The 14,652-nt window shown below is 36.3% G+C and overlaps 1 protein-coding gene across 7 annotated transcripts in view; it reads right to left on the reverse strand.

The window, feature by feature from the left end:
• Positions 1-958: 958 nt before the first annotated feature.
• The window catches only part of rasal2 (RAS protein activator like 2), a 150,474-nt gene continuing 136,780 nt past the window's right edge, over positions 959-14,652 (reverse strand). For all 7 annotated transcript variants that reach the window (XM_052128707.1, XM_052128706.1, XM_052128703.1 and 4 more), the window contains 2 exons: positions 12,565-12,652; positions 959-1,637 (listed from right to left, as the gene is read on the reverse strand). In XM_052128707.1, the coding sequence (XP_051984667.1) occupies positions 1,470-1,637; positions 12,565-12,652 (256 nt within the window). In that variant the 3' untranslated portion in view covers positions 959-1,469. The remainder of the gene's footprint in view (positions 1,638-12,564; positions 12,653-14,652) is intronic.

Below are 14,652 nucleotides of genomic sequence, written 5' to 3' on the forward strand. Positions count from 1 at the left end.
TCTTTATTCTATGCTCAGCTGTCAACTTCTGAACTTTGAGACTGACCATCAAACATATCACTATGAGAACAGCAAACACTGAAGAGTTCTGTTCCACAAAATGTTAAAGAGATTGCTGTTCATATGGATAGAGTGAGAACATTGGGAAACAAAGGCATTCAACACAAGATGTCAACACAATAAACTGGATCAGAATGAGGGCAGTGAGACTGTAGGTTGACGGTTTCACAGTACTCTGGTCAGATACATGAAACCAATATGAGGCAAAAGTTTTGTTAAGATAAGGTGAGTGACAGCCCTCCAGTTGATGCATCATATCCCCAATATATCCGACCAAATAATATGGTTAAATCATCATAATATTTAATTTAATCAATTCACTATTTCATTTAATGGTCTATAATTTTGTAACAAATTATAGGCATAGTTCACCCAAAAATGAAAATGTTGTCATCATCTCACCCTTATGTCATTCTTAACTTGTATGACTTTCTTGCATGTAACCCAAAAGCAGACATACAGAAGTATGTCTAAGCTGCTCTTAGCTATACAATGAAAGTGGATTGGGACAGACATGGTCACTATTGACTTTCATTTGCTCCACACAAGAAAGAAATTCATGCAGATTTGGAACTATATGAAGGTGAGTAAATGATGACAAAAATTATATTTTTGAGTGAACTATCCCTTAAATAAACATGTACTCTTATTTTCTGATTAACTGAACTGTGTCTGCATTCAATGTCTCTGTCACCTCAGTCACAACAACCTTTTGCAAGATGACAACATAAAATAATATAATACAAATAATAATAATATATATATATATATATATATATATATATATATATATATATATATATATATATTTATACATATATATATACATAGTATATATATATATATATATATATATATATATATATATATATATATATATATATTACAAAGTTGTGTTAGAAAACAGTGCAAAAAATTACCTTCTGTTTTTACCTGTCAGCTTCTGTTACCTGCAGACATTTACGACATATGACTAATACCTATGTGCTTTTATTCATATTTTCTTTTAAAACAATTTAATTTTTACGATATGTACATCTCCTTCATATATCTTAATATCTTAATAATTACAAACCTTTTCACAGTCAAAAATCTGCATTTAGGCATATATCAATATTTAAAATAAAAAACAAAAAACCCACAAACTTACTGACTCAAAACTCTTTGCTGAACAGTCCCACGCAATTTAAAACACTCCTCTCTGCAGCAGCATTTATGTACATAAACAATATTAGATAATGTTAATTTACATTAATAACCAGACATTCCTTGCAATTGCATGTATACAGTAGTCAGTCAATTTAGCCTCCAGCTAAGGGTGCCCTGTCCATCTTGAACTTCACTAATCAGTGCCAGAGATTTTTCTTGTTGCACCATTCAGTATGGCTCTTCAAGTCCATGAGCACCAATCAGCAACTGCTGTTCTTGAACTCTCCATTCTCAGTGATGGAGAGCTTGGTGGGGTTGGTGGGCGACAGTCCATTGCGGAGGTTGTGCATGCTGTAGCGTTCTTTAACCTGAGTCAGGGCACTCATTAGCCGTGAGTTAGCTGCATCCAGGGAGCTGATCCTCTTCTCCTGTGAAAGAAAGAGAGAGAGAGAGACAGACAGACACACAAAGAGAGAGAGAGCGAGAGAGAGAGAGAGAGAGAGAGATGTTCATAAAATGTACAGGGGGATTTAGTGGATATTTTTAGGTCAATCTGACAAGAACCGATAAAATAAAAATAAAATAAAAAATAAGTCTATTGTTGTATTGTTTTTATGACAATTAAAGATGCACTAAGTAACTTTTTGTTCATGTTATCTTGGACTTACAATGACACAGTGTGGATGCAGCATAATTCAAAATCGATAGATTTCAGTTGCTGATGCCATTGTAGAAATTCACTATTCACAATCAGCCATGATTAATTTAATCCATGAGTGAAACGGTTACTGAGATTAAGCGAGTAGTATTCAGCAAATTATGTGATTCTAAAATTGCAGCCCCCATGAGGGCACCCCCTCCCCCATGTAGAATAAAATAGCTTTTATAAGGTTACACCTGATTTATAAACATGTTTCAAAATTACTATTAATTTCTTTAGGAGTAAAACTTTTGTAATGTGGAAAAAATTACTGAGTGCATCTTTAAACACCCCCTAAAAAAACTTTAATGTAAAAAAAAAAAAACTCATTATTATAATTCCCAAATTAATAAATAATAATGCTTCATTATTTAAACTGTCAAGTATATATTTCCTGATGTGAATTTATAAAATTATTTTCAATTAATCATGGATGTTAATATAAGGTTTTAATTATAATTAAATTATATATATATATATATATATATATATATATATATATATATATATATATATATATATATATATATATTGGGGCAGATTAATGTAAGGGGCAGATTCACCAACAGCATTATTGAAGGAGCAAAGTGGATCTATTTCAGGGAGCATGTTTCTTAAATAAAGATTGACTGGGTAAAAACAGTGTAACAGTTTAAAGGACACATCCTTAACCTTGTTAGTAATTAAATATTTGTGAGGTAAAGACCATACGACCTGCGTCAGACATGCTTGTGTCGCGTCTCAGGTGTGTTGCGTCATAAAAGTAAAATGTTTAGATCAATGTGTCAAGTGAAATATAGTTTAATACTCAATCTTTAAACACATCTTGTGATCCCTTGGTTCGCACGTTTATGTTATGTGTCCGCTGAAGAGTTGTTAATGTTTTGTTCACTGTATAAACTGTGAATTGCTCACACAGCTGAAATTTCACTTACTGCCCTCTGAAGTAAACAGGTGGTACTACAAGCTTGAATCTCTCAGGAAAGCATTGCGATATATATATATATACACTCACCTAAAGGATTATTAGGAACACCTGTTCAATTTCTCATTAATGCAATTATCTAATCAACCAATCACATGGCAGTTGCTTCAATGCATTTAGGGGTGTGGACCTGGTCAAGACAATCTCCTGAACTCCAAACTGAATGTCAGAATGGGAAAGAAAGGTGATTTAAGCAATTTTGAGGGTGGCATGGTTGTTGGTGCCAGACGGGCCGGTCTGAGTATTTCACAATCTGCTCAGTTACTGGGATTTTCACGCACAACCATTTCTAGGGTTTACAAAGAATGGTGTGAAAAGGAAAAACATCCAGTATGCGGCAGTCCTGTGGGCTGAAAATGCCTTGTTGATGCTAGAGGTCAGAGGAGAATGGGCCGACTGATTCAAGCTGATAGAAGAGCAACTTTGCCTGAAATAACCACTCGCTACAACCGAGGTATGCAGCAAAGCATTTGTGAAGCCACAACACGCACAACCTTGAGGCGGATGGGCTACAACAGCAGAAGACCCCACCGGTACCACTCATCTCCACTACAAATAGGAAAAAGAGGCTACAATTTGCAAGAGCTCACCAAAATTGGACAGTTGAAGACTGGAAAAATGTTGCCTGGTCTGATGAGTCTCGATTTCTGTTGAGACATTCAGATGGTAGAGTCAGAATTTGGTATAAACAGAATGAGAACATGGATCCATCATGCCTTGTTACCACTGTGCAGGCTGGTGGTGGTGGTGTAATGGTGTGGGGGATGTTTTCTTGGCACACTTTAGGCCCCTTAGTGCCAATTGGGCATCGTTTAAATGCCACAGCCTACCTCAGCATTGTTTCTGACCATGTCCATCCCTTTATGGCCACCATGTACCCATCCTCTGATGGCTACTTCCAGCAGGATAATGCACCATGTCACAAAGCTTGAATCATTTCAAATTGGTTTCTTGAACATGACAATGAGTTCACTGTACTAAAATGGCCCCCACAGTCACCAGATCTCAACCCAATAGAGCATCTTTGGGATGTGGTGGAACGGGAGCTTCGTGCCCTGGATGTGCATCCCACAAATCTCCATCAACTGCAAGATGCTATCCTATCAATATGGGCCAACATTTCTAAAGAATGCTTTAAGCACCTTGTTGAATCAGTGCCACGTAGAATTAAGGCAGTTCTGAAGGCAAAAGGGGGTCAAACACAGTATTAGTATGGTGTTCCTAATAATCCTTTAGGTGAGTGTATATGTAACATTGTTTCCTGACAGGATGCTTACATTACTGTCTATTGGTATCACATGCATTTTTTATTTTTTTTTGCATAACAGAAATGAGAATTTGGTTGGCAAAATAACCCTTTTATTCTAGAAGAGGATAAAATTTGTGTATAAATGGCAAAATTTATGAATTTTTCCAGAAAAGGATTAAATAAAATATTTTATAATTTGTGTATCTTCAAATGTATAACCAAAATAACTTAATTCAAAAAAAATCTTAAGTAAATGCGACCCATTCGTAATTTGTGCCAGTCAGGCGTGTGAACAGTAATGCATGCTACAACAGAGCTGCCTTCAACAGTCCACTAAAAACAAGAGCAAATTTGTGATGGGAGCAAGAGGACATTAACTGAAATCCTGCAAAAACAACATAAGCAAACATAAAACATAGAAAAGAAAGCAAGGCCTTCTTCACACTACAAAATAACTGCAGTGGCAATTTGTGTGGAGTGCACACCTAATATGGCTCAGGGAGTGAGGCAGCAAGGGAATCGGAAAATGACTAGGCAAAAATAAGGTGGGAAATAAAATCAAGCAGCCAAAAGCTAGAGCTCACAGATACCAGGAACTGCTCACTATCAACACACATTCCTCAATAGCACCTTTTGAATACAAAATCTAGAAATGTGTAAATGGTGTGAATGTTCACTAACCCTTTTTTCTCTTTTATGTTTGCATAATTCAAGTATCTAAAGCCACACAATTTTAGGCATTCTTCATGTCTGTAGCACTGTACGGGACAAGTTAAGTGAACTTTGGTACTTAAGGCCATTTTATACTTCTGCGTTGTACCTACAATGGTTACAGTGTAGCCTGACGTGAACCTCTCCAAAAAATTATCTATGCGTCGTGTCAACACAGACCACAACAGCTGTGATTCGTCCACTTTGTAACCAGAGACCGTCCCCCAGGATGACAAAAATTATATCTTAAGTTCCGTCGTATTTTCTCCTAGATTTTTTCAAGAACTATGCATCCTATCACTGATCTGTCGTACTTGGACTTGTTTTGTTTTTCGGGACTAACATCTGTTTTTATATTCTGTTCATGTTTCATGAAGTAACAAGCGAAAATGCAACAAAAGCCACATCTGTTTATAACATATAAACTCTGTTCTTCTTTCCTCTGGGCTTTTACTAGATACAGGTATCTGGTTTGAGGCTCTGAAACAATTTTTGTTGTATTCTACTCGAGGACTTTCTGATCTGTATGTTTTGACCTTATGATTGACAGTATTGTGCAATAATAATATTTTATAGGGGTGTAACAGTTTATCGTGGCACGATACATCATAATTAAAACATTTTGATGATGCCCATGATGGAGATGGGAGGGTTTAAAAAAAATAAATAAATAAAATTCATAAAATGAATCACTTCATTGCACATAAGGATCTCTAAAATATGATTGTACACTAGCAGCCACAGGTGTTGTATGATGAATTTGGCTTAAACTGTGGAAACTGAAACCAGTAGTGTTAGAGAGATGCACCTTTTCAGCGCAAGGGATCAAATACCCATTTGAAGCGTAAGAATGATGTGCTCTGACTGCGTGAGAGAAAATGAAAGTTTAATATGGTTTTATGGTTGTGCCATATTAATCTACTATACGTAAATAATGCTGATCGCTGAATATTATGTATAACAATGCTATGGGGGAATATAATCCTCATTTCATCAGTAAATTATTATTATTTAACTGGATTAGCAAGCACTTCCATTAAATATGTATTTTTGAAAATAATATTTAGATGTAATCAGCGACAATACTCAATTTTATAAAATTGTATTAAAAGTTTATGTTATCAGTGATAGTGTGTAAGCTATATGTATCTAAAATAATTCCATATTTTCTGCAAAGCAGTTATTCATATTTCCATTTGGTGTTTAAGATTATATATGCAGAAGAATTCCAGCAACATGATTTGGATCTTGGAAAAACCCAGCCTTTCAGTTTGGAATGTTTCCACATCATAAATTACAGGCCGTCAGCCGGAACCCCCACACAGTTAAACCAAGCTTTTCTGTGTATGGTTACAAGGACCATCAGATTTGCACAACTCTAAGACATTTCATCTTAATCTAGCCTTGCTAGATAATGCTGAAAATCGCTTTGAACTGTGGTAACATTTGTACCTGACAAATTAATGATTATAGACTGATGGAACTCTTTAAAATGTGTGTAGCGATGTGCAATCACCTATAATTGATAAATCTTTAATTTAGTATGATTCATCTCATTCTACTAAGAATGGTAACTATAAGGCTTAACTTGATAAAATGCAATCCAATGTGATTTTGTAACCAGGGATTTTCATGCTTTGTTACCTACACGTATAACAGCCATGAACATTTTTTATGTTTAGTATGTAAGCGTTCGCTGGCGTATGCAGAGAAAGCTGAAGACAGCGAATATCATGTCTCTTGTACCATTCTCAAGATATAAAATTTAATGATTAAATATGCACTCGTTTTGAGCTGGATATTTTTAAGAGTCTGAAACAAAGGACCATAACTCAACTGTCGGAAAAGACAGTCCAGCTGACCATGTGACTCTGAAAAGTCACTTCTGATTGGCGCAGGACACCTTTGGGGATGCGGCCTATTTCAGTTAAAATATTTCCAAACAGGAAGAACACGCTCTCTTGCCTCTTCTCTCTTCATCCTCTCTTCTTGTGGATCTTGAGGCTTTTTGACTCTCCGCACTTCTGCCTGACTCCGCTGACGGCCAGGTCGTCGCCATGTGAGGTCCAAGGGAGCTTGGGACTCGACGTCCTGAGAAAATTCATCACTCTCTACGGCCTCGCTTCAAAGCTAACCCCATAATTCATACAGACAAAATCATCATTCTTACAGAGATCCAAAACATCAATGGAACAAACTTTCGACAAAGAACGCAAGGAAACACCAAAGACATGCAAGTACATCTCCAATACTGTGCTCAAAGTGCTGTGTATTAATTAAATAATTTGGGTAATCTGATAGCAAAACGATATAGACTCAAAGAAGTATAAATTGTTCTTAAGGTATTAACAATAGACTCCGTGAAGTTCATTTTCACTGTGTTGATCATTTATTTCACATTCTGTCACTCTTTTCTCCAACCTGTCTTATATGTGTTAGATTAGATTTATGTTTAGAATAGTAATAAAGTTTGTCTGTGTTCAAAGACGACTTGACTGTGGTATATTTTGATAAATAATCTCATTCCTTTTTCTAAATGATTTCACTTTAATTTTATACCTAAATACGTGTGATATTATTTTCAATAAGTCATGAGAATAATATTACTCCAATAAGTTAATTAATCATATTTCACTTATTAAAGCTAATTCCTTACAGTAGAAATTGTGAGCTGATACAACTAGACGTTGTATTACGAATTCAATTCTGGAGAATCTATTAAGACAAATAATCTAGTTATTTGTCATTTATCTAATTTATAATGATTGTCGAACGCGACTAATTCCATTATACATTTCATTACCTAATAAGGCACAATAAGGACAGTTTAATTTAGTCTATAGCTCACATATTTCAAGACCATAAATTTAGCATACCAAATATCCTTACATATAATGGTGTGGGAATGAGGGCAATTTAAAGTTCACTCCTAAATGTTGCATTTCCTTTATTCCCTACACAGGCTTAGTTTAAAGAATTGTGAACTGAACTGTGAGTTCAGTATCACGAACCAAACCATGAGATTAGTGAATCGCTACACCCCTAATATTTAATAAGTAATGAAAATGGACCATTTTTAATTTGTCAGCTGATTAAAAAAGCACCTGGTGAAGAGTTATATTACCTATATACATAGTCAAGTCCAGCTTCAAAGCTTTAAACAACACCAATTTTGTGTTGGTCAAGTGAAAGTTACTTATTAATTTGATGATTTTTCTTTTCAGCATGGACCAGCATACAGTATATTCCTGATTTATTTTCTCTCTGCAAGGCAGGCAACATGTATAATAAATAATAACTACCTAAATACTACATATCTGGTCTGCAGAGAAGGTGACTGGCTGCAATCTGCCGCCGCTCCAGGACCTGTACGACTCCAGGACCCTGAAGCGTGCTGGAAAGATTGTGGCTGATCTCTCCCACCCTGGCCACAATCTCTTTGAATCACTCCCCTCTGGCAGAAGGCTGAGGTCCATCAGGACAAAAACCTCACGCCACAAGAACAGTTTCTTCCCATCCGCCACTTGCCTTATCAACAATGCCCGGTACTCACCCTGACACTCTCCACACTCCATCTCCGGCTCTATATTTCACTGCACTACTCTGCTCTCTTTTATTTTATACTTATTTTGAATTGATACTGCGTGGACATATATATATATTTATATTTATATTGCTTATATTTTAATTCTTGTTCATATATTTAGAGATCGTGTGAACGCACCTACAACACAACAACAAATTCCTTGTATGCGTAAAAAACGTACTTGGCAATAAAGCTTTTTCTGATTCTGATACTTTGATTAACTTGTTGATGCTAAAATAATGTAATAAACACTGCTAAAAATTGCCTATGTTTATTTTTTAAACAAACAGGTATTTCAGAAATGAAAGCATTTCTCTCGATACATTAGCACTTGGCTGTGTGATCCCAGAACAACCCAGACACACAGCAACGCAGAACTATAAATGCAAACCACTGCATTGGCCACTGCGCGGAGCCTACGGCATATGTTCAATGCAGAAGTATAAATCAGCCTTTAGTGTTAGGGGTTTGTTCAAATTCCTAAACCCTAAGTATGAGCAATACTTTTCAAACACAAACAGGGTTCCAAAGCTCTCCCACACCTAAGTAGTCCAACCCTAAACTCATGCCAAAATGTCACAGAGCTGCATTGCTAACACTTCTCACCAAGTCGACCAATGAATGGCTTACTTGTAGCGGTCTCTGCACATTAAGCTGGGATTGGAGAATTGATTTAACATGCTTTAACCCTTGTTTCATTATATTTGTCTGAAGTGGAGGGAAACTAAATGGCTTAGAGGATTGAGTGTTGCACAGGTCCAGGCCAGGAATGGGTGTTGGTCTGGGGTGTGTGCTTAAACAAGCCTAAATGCTGAAGCAGCAGAATTGTCTGCTTGTACTTGCCTGCTGGTATTACCTCAGTTCCATTACCGACCTGGAATTCAGTAGGACACAGTAGCAATGAGCCATTCAGCAGCCTGTTTTTTTAAATACCATCTGAGGTTTAGTAGGGAGTTCATGGCATTTTATTGAGTAGCAAGCACAGGCCTTTGCATCTCAACCAGACAACAGACTAAAGGGCTGACATAGAAGATCTCCAAACTCACACAAAAATTAAGACAGGTAGGACATGGCTACTATGCAAGCACATACAGTTGAAGTCAGAAGTTTTCATACACCTTAGACAAATACATTTAAACTCTGTTTTTCACAATTCCTGACATTTAATCATAGAAAACATTCCCTGTCTTAGGTCAGTTAGGATCACTACTTTATTTTAAAAATGTGAAATGTCAATAATAGTAGAGAGAATATTTTATTACTTTCATCATATTCCCAGTGGGTCAGAACTTTACATACAATTTGTTAACATTTGGTAGCAATGCCTTTAAATTGTTTAACTTGGGTCAAACATTTTGGGCAGCCTTCAGCAAGCTTCTCACAATAAGTTAATGGGATTCTGGCCCATTCCTCCAGACAGAACTGGTGTAACTGAATCAGGATGCTAGGCCCCCTTGCTCGCACACGCTTTTTCAGTTCTGCCCACAAATTTTCTATCAGATTGAGGTAGAGCTTTGTGATGGCCACTCCAATACCTGACTTTGTTGTCCTTAAGCCATTTTGCCACAACTTTGGAGGTATGATTGGGGTCATTGTCCATTCGGAAGACCCATTTGTGACTGAGATTTAACATGCTGGCTGATGTCTTGAGATGTTGCTTCAATATATCCTCATAATTTTCCTTCCCTCATGATGCCATCTATTTTGTGAAGTGCGTAGTCCCTCCTGCAGCAAAGCACCCCACAACATGATGCTGCCACCCCCCTGCTTCATGGTTGGGATGGTGTTCTTCAGCTTCCAAGCCTCACCCGTTTTCCTCCAAACATAACGATTGACATTATGGCCAAAAAAAAGTACCATTTTTGTTTCATCACACCAGAGGAAATTTCTACAAAAAGAAAGATCTCTGTCCCCATGTGCACTTGCAAACTGTAGTCTGGCTTTTTTATAGTGGTTTTGGAGCAGTGGCTTCGTCCTAGCTGAGCAGCCTTTCAGATTATGTCAATATAGGACTTTACTGTGGATATAGATACTTGTCTACATGTTTCCTCAAGCATCTTTACAAGGTCCTTTGCTGCTGTTCTGGGATTCATATGCACTTTTCGCACCAAACTACGTTCATCTCTACGAGACAGAATGCGTCTCCTTCCTGACCGGTATGATGGCTGGGTGGTCCCATGGTGTTTATTCTTGCGTACTATTGTTTGTACAGATGAACGTGGTACCTTCAGGCATATGGAAATTGCTCCCAAGGATGAACCAGACTTGTGGAGGTACACAAGAAATAGATTTTCCCATGATGTCAAGCAAAGAGGCACGGAGTTTGAAGGTAGGCCTTAAAACCCATCCACAGGTACACATCCAATTAGCCTATCAGAAGCCAGGGCTCATAAAATGCATGCGCAGCTCCAGCACGTTAGTGAATGGCGCTGCTCTGATTACACACACACTCGTGGCTATTTTTAGCCTTCACAGCCGTGTGCAATATTTGAGCGCTAATCACGAACAACATCTCGGATGTAGATGCTCAAAAGTTCGGTTCACTTATAATAAGCGTTTAGAATGGCAGTGGAGATGCTTTTTTTAAACTAAAATTTTAATAAGGAGCTAATTAAACTACTGTGAACTTGCCTATAAACAGACACATTTACAGGACTTCCTGGAGAGTTCAGAATGTCAAAATAAAAGCACGAGGGTTTAAAAGATAAAGGTGCACGATTTTGATATATTACTATATATTACAATTATAATATATTATTATTATTATCATTTATTTACAAATTATAATAATATTTAAGTTGAATGGGTTCCAAAAAATAACAGTGTGAATGAAAAGTGAGCTGATATCTTATAACAAATTGAACAAAAAAAGTCCAGAAACAATTTTGCCAAAAAAAAAAAAAAAAGACTTTGACTTGAATAATACTGGAATTACTGTTAATTTTGCTGCTACATTATCCAGTATACTAGTTAACAATAAAATATTTCTTAATAAGCTATACATTTATATTGAAATAATGTGTAGTTAGAGGTTTGTGTTTCTTTACATATTAAAGAGCACACCCAATTAGCTCCCCACAATAATGTAAATATATTCTAAACTGATTAGGCAAAAAAAACAACACTGTTCTCGGAAGAGAAAAAGTGGTATTGGAGTCGACGTGTTAATTTTGCTCATCAAAACATACTTTTACTCAAAACATGAGTAAGTAACCTAGAAAATTACAGTTTATTTTCAACGAGGTGCCGACTGCTTAAAGGGTTGAACTATCTTTTATTCTGAGTGCATGTCATGTTTAGAATGCATTAGATTTATTTTAGGCTATATTGGTCTTTTCACATTTTTTTCTATCCTATGGACACTTTATTTTTTTTACATTGTAACTGTTATTGGTTAACGTTCTTTACTGAACAGCTGTCATATTAGATCAGTGGCTATTGCATGACTGCATGTCGTGAAATAAGTTTTCAGCACATTTGTTTTCTCTCGTCAATTTTGCTTAGTCTACCTGTTAATTATATTCAACAATGCCCTGACTGTTTTAATATGTTAAGAAACCTTTACGTGGTGAATTCTGTTTAGAATAGGCTGGGTTACTCTATTGGTCCTGCACTATTCATTCAACTGTTTGCTAACGTTGATTCAGTGAATGCGTGTCATGATCTATATTTAATGTACAATGAACATAATGCAAGGCAAGTACGTTGCAGATAAATGCCCCTTTTCAGTGGAATTTAGCGTCGGATTTGGAATAGATTAAGTATTTTAAATGGGTCGCATAAACAATTTTCGTCTTAAACATTTTCGCTTAAACGTCAGTGAAATTAGTCACATCCCTAGATTTCTAGAGAGGACATGTTAAGTGTAAAGGTGTAGGGTTGTTGATTAATGTTCATATGTTGATAAATCTTCAGTCTTGTTAAAAGTTCACAGTTATGTTTTTGTCAACGATCCAGATTATTAAATAAACAGGGCACTTTTTTAGGATTCGTTAGAATTTTAATGCATTTTGTTAACATTTAATAGCCATTTATACAGCTAATTTTAGAAAACGTCTGACTTCAACTGTACATTCTAGATCCCTTGCATTTAACGTACAGGTTAATCTGGTTATCTGCAGTACCTGGGCATCAATTATCTTCTGTTTGGCATCTATGACAGCCTGCATTTCTGCATGGTCTCTCTTCAGTTCTTCCTCCACGGCCATTAACCTGTTAGAGTAAAATGACACAGACAACTAATAAAATGACCATTAATTAAATGTTTTTGACATTATAGTTCTTAATGATTACATTTCTATATGGTAGTCATCAGCCTAAGACAAATGAAATCACAGCAAATATTATATTATTATATAATATAATGTACACCATTCAGCCACAATATTAAAACCACCTGCATAATATTGTGTAGGTCTCCCTCGTGCCACCAAAGCAGCGCCAACCTACATCTCAGAACAGCATTTTTCTCACATCTCCAAATCCCAGGAGATCAGAAGTTACAGAAATACTCAAACCAGCCCATCTGGCACCAAAAATCATCCATGCGATTATCTAATCAGCCAATCGTGTGGTAGCAGTCATGCAGATAAGGGTCAGGAGCATCAGTTAATGTTCACATCAATCATCAGAATGGGGAAAAAATGTGATCTGTTTATTTGGACCGTGGCATGGTTGTTGGTGCCAGACGGGCTGGATTGAGTATTTCTGTAACTGCTGATCTTATGGAATTTTCACACACAGTAGTCTCTAGTATTTACTCCGAATGGTGCCAAATTTTTTTTTTAATTCAGTGAGTGCCAGTTCTGCGGATGGAAACACCTTGTTGATGAGAGAGGGCCAGACTTGTTCAAACTGTCAAAGTCAAGTAATTTTTATTTGTATAGACATTTTCACAACACACATTGTTTCAAAGCAGCTTTACAGGATATCATACATTACCAAAAACAAAAAATTAAACTGTAATATCTATAAATATCTTACTAGGGCCTATTCTCTTCAGCCTGTATGTGAACGAGCTGCCTGAAGTGTGTCCTGAAGTTGGTCTTCAGATGTATGCCGATGACACTGTGGTTTATGTGTCCGGCAAAAGCCCTGCTGTTATCAGCAGTACACTGACCAAAAGTCTTGAGAAAGTGTTTAATTGGCTAAACAAATCCTGTTTAACACTTAATCTGAGGAAAACTAAATCTATGTGTTTTTCTATAACAAGAACTCAGACAATAAATGCCCTTAACATTAAAATGAATGGCAAACTCATCGATCAGGTAGAACAAGAAAAATATTTAGGAGTGATTTTAGATTCGCAGCTAAATTTGAAAAGTCATATTAAAAACATTTCAAGAAAAATGAAGGCCAGTATGAACTGTTTCAGAATGATCAGGAGCAGTCTAACATTTGAATGTGCACATGTCTTTCTGAACACAATGATCCTGTCCCACCTGTCGTATTGCACCACTGTTTGGTCTCAGACCAGCTAAACTACCCTAAAGCCTATTGAGAGGCTTTATAACCGTGCTCTAAAAATTTTAGATAAAAAGCCCATTCGATTCCATCACTGTTATATTTTAAGTAAACATAAAATCTTACATTTTGTTAATTTTGTTAATCTTAGACAAATAGTTGTTTTTTAAATGTTTGACTGGACTTGGACCTGAGCCACTTTGTAAATTTGTGAACAAGCTGGAATCCTCCAGATCAACAAGAGCTGCTACATGTGGAGACTGTAAAGTTCCATTTTGTAGAACATCTTTTGCCCAAAATGTTTTTTCTGTTAAAGGTGCCAATCTGTGGAACTGGCTTCCTACAAATATAAAGACTTTAACTAAACTGTCCACCTTCAAAAAACTAACAAAAGCCTGGTTCATACAGCAGCAGCAGTGTGATCATGCCATATGAAATGTATAGCTGTGTGTATGTGAGGTGTGCATCTGTGTGAGTTCGAGTGAATGTGTTTATTTACTATACTAACTTTTATTGGTGCTAACTGGTTTCTGGACATTTTATTGTATTCACTGTAAATTTTTATTCCTTTATTATCTTAACTGTTAAAAGCCCTTCTAGGGACAGGTGTTGCGAATTAGCCACGGCTATAAACACTGTGATACAGGCATCGGATTGTTCTTTATGTAATAATCTATGTTTTCTTTTTGTATCTGTCCCTATTCAAATAAACAACAAATAAATAAATAAATAAAAATAAAGTTTGATCA

This window comes from Xyrauchen texanus, chromosome 6 (assembly GCF_025860055.1).
Source record: "Xyrauchen texanus isolate HMW12.3.18 chromosome 6, RBS_HiC_50CHRs, whole genome shotgun sequence".
NCBI classification, from domain to species: Eukaryota; Metazoa; Chordata; class Actinopteri; order Cypriniformes; family Catostomidae; genus Xyrauchen; species Xyrauchen texanus.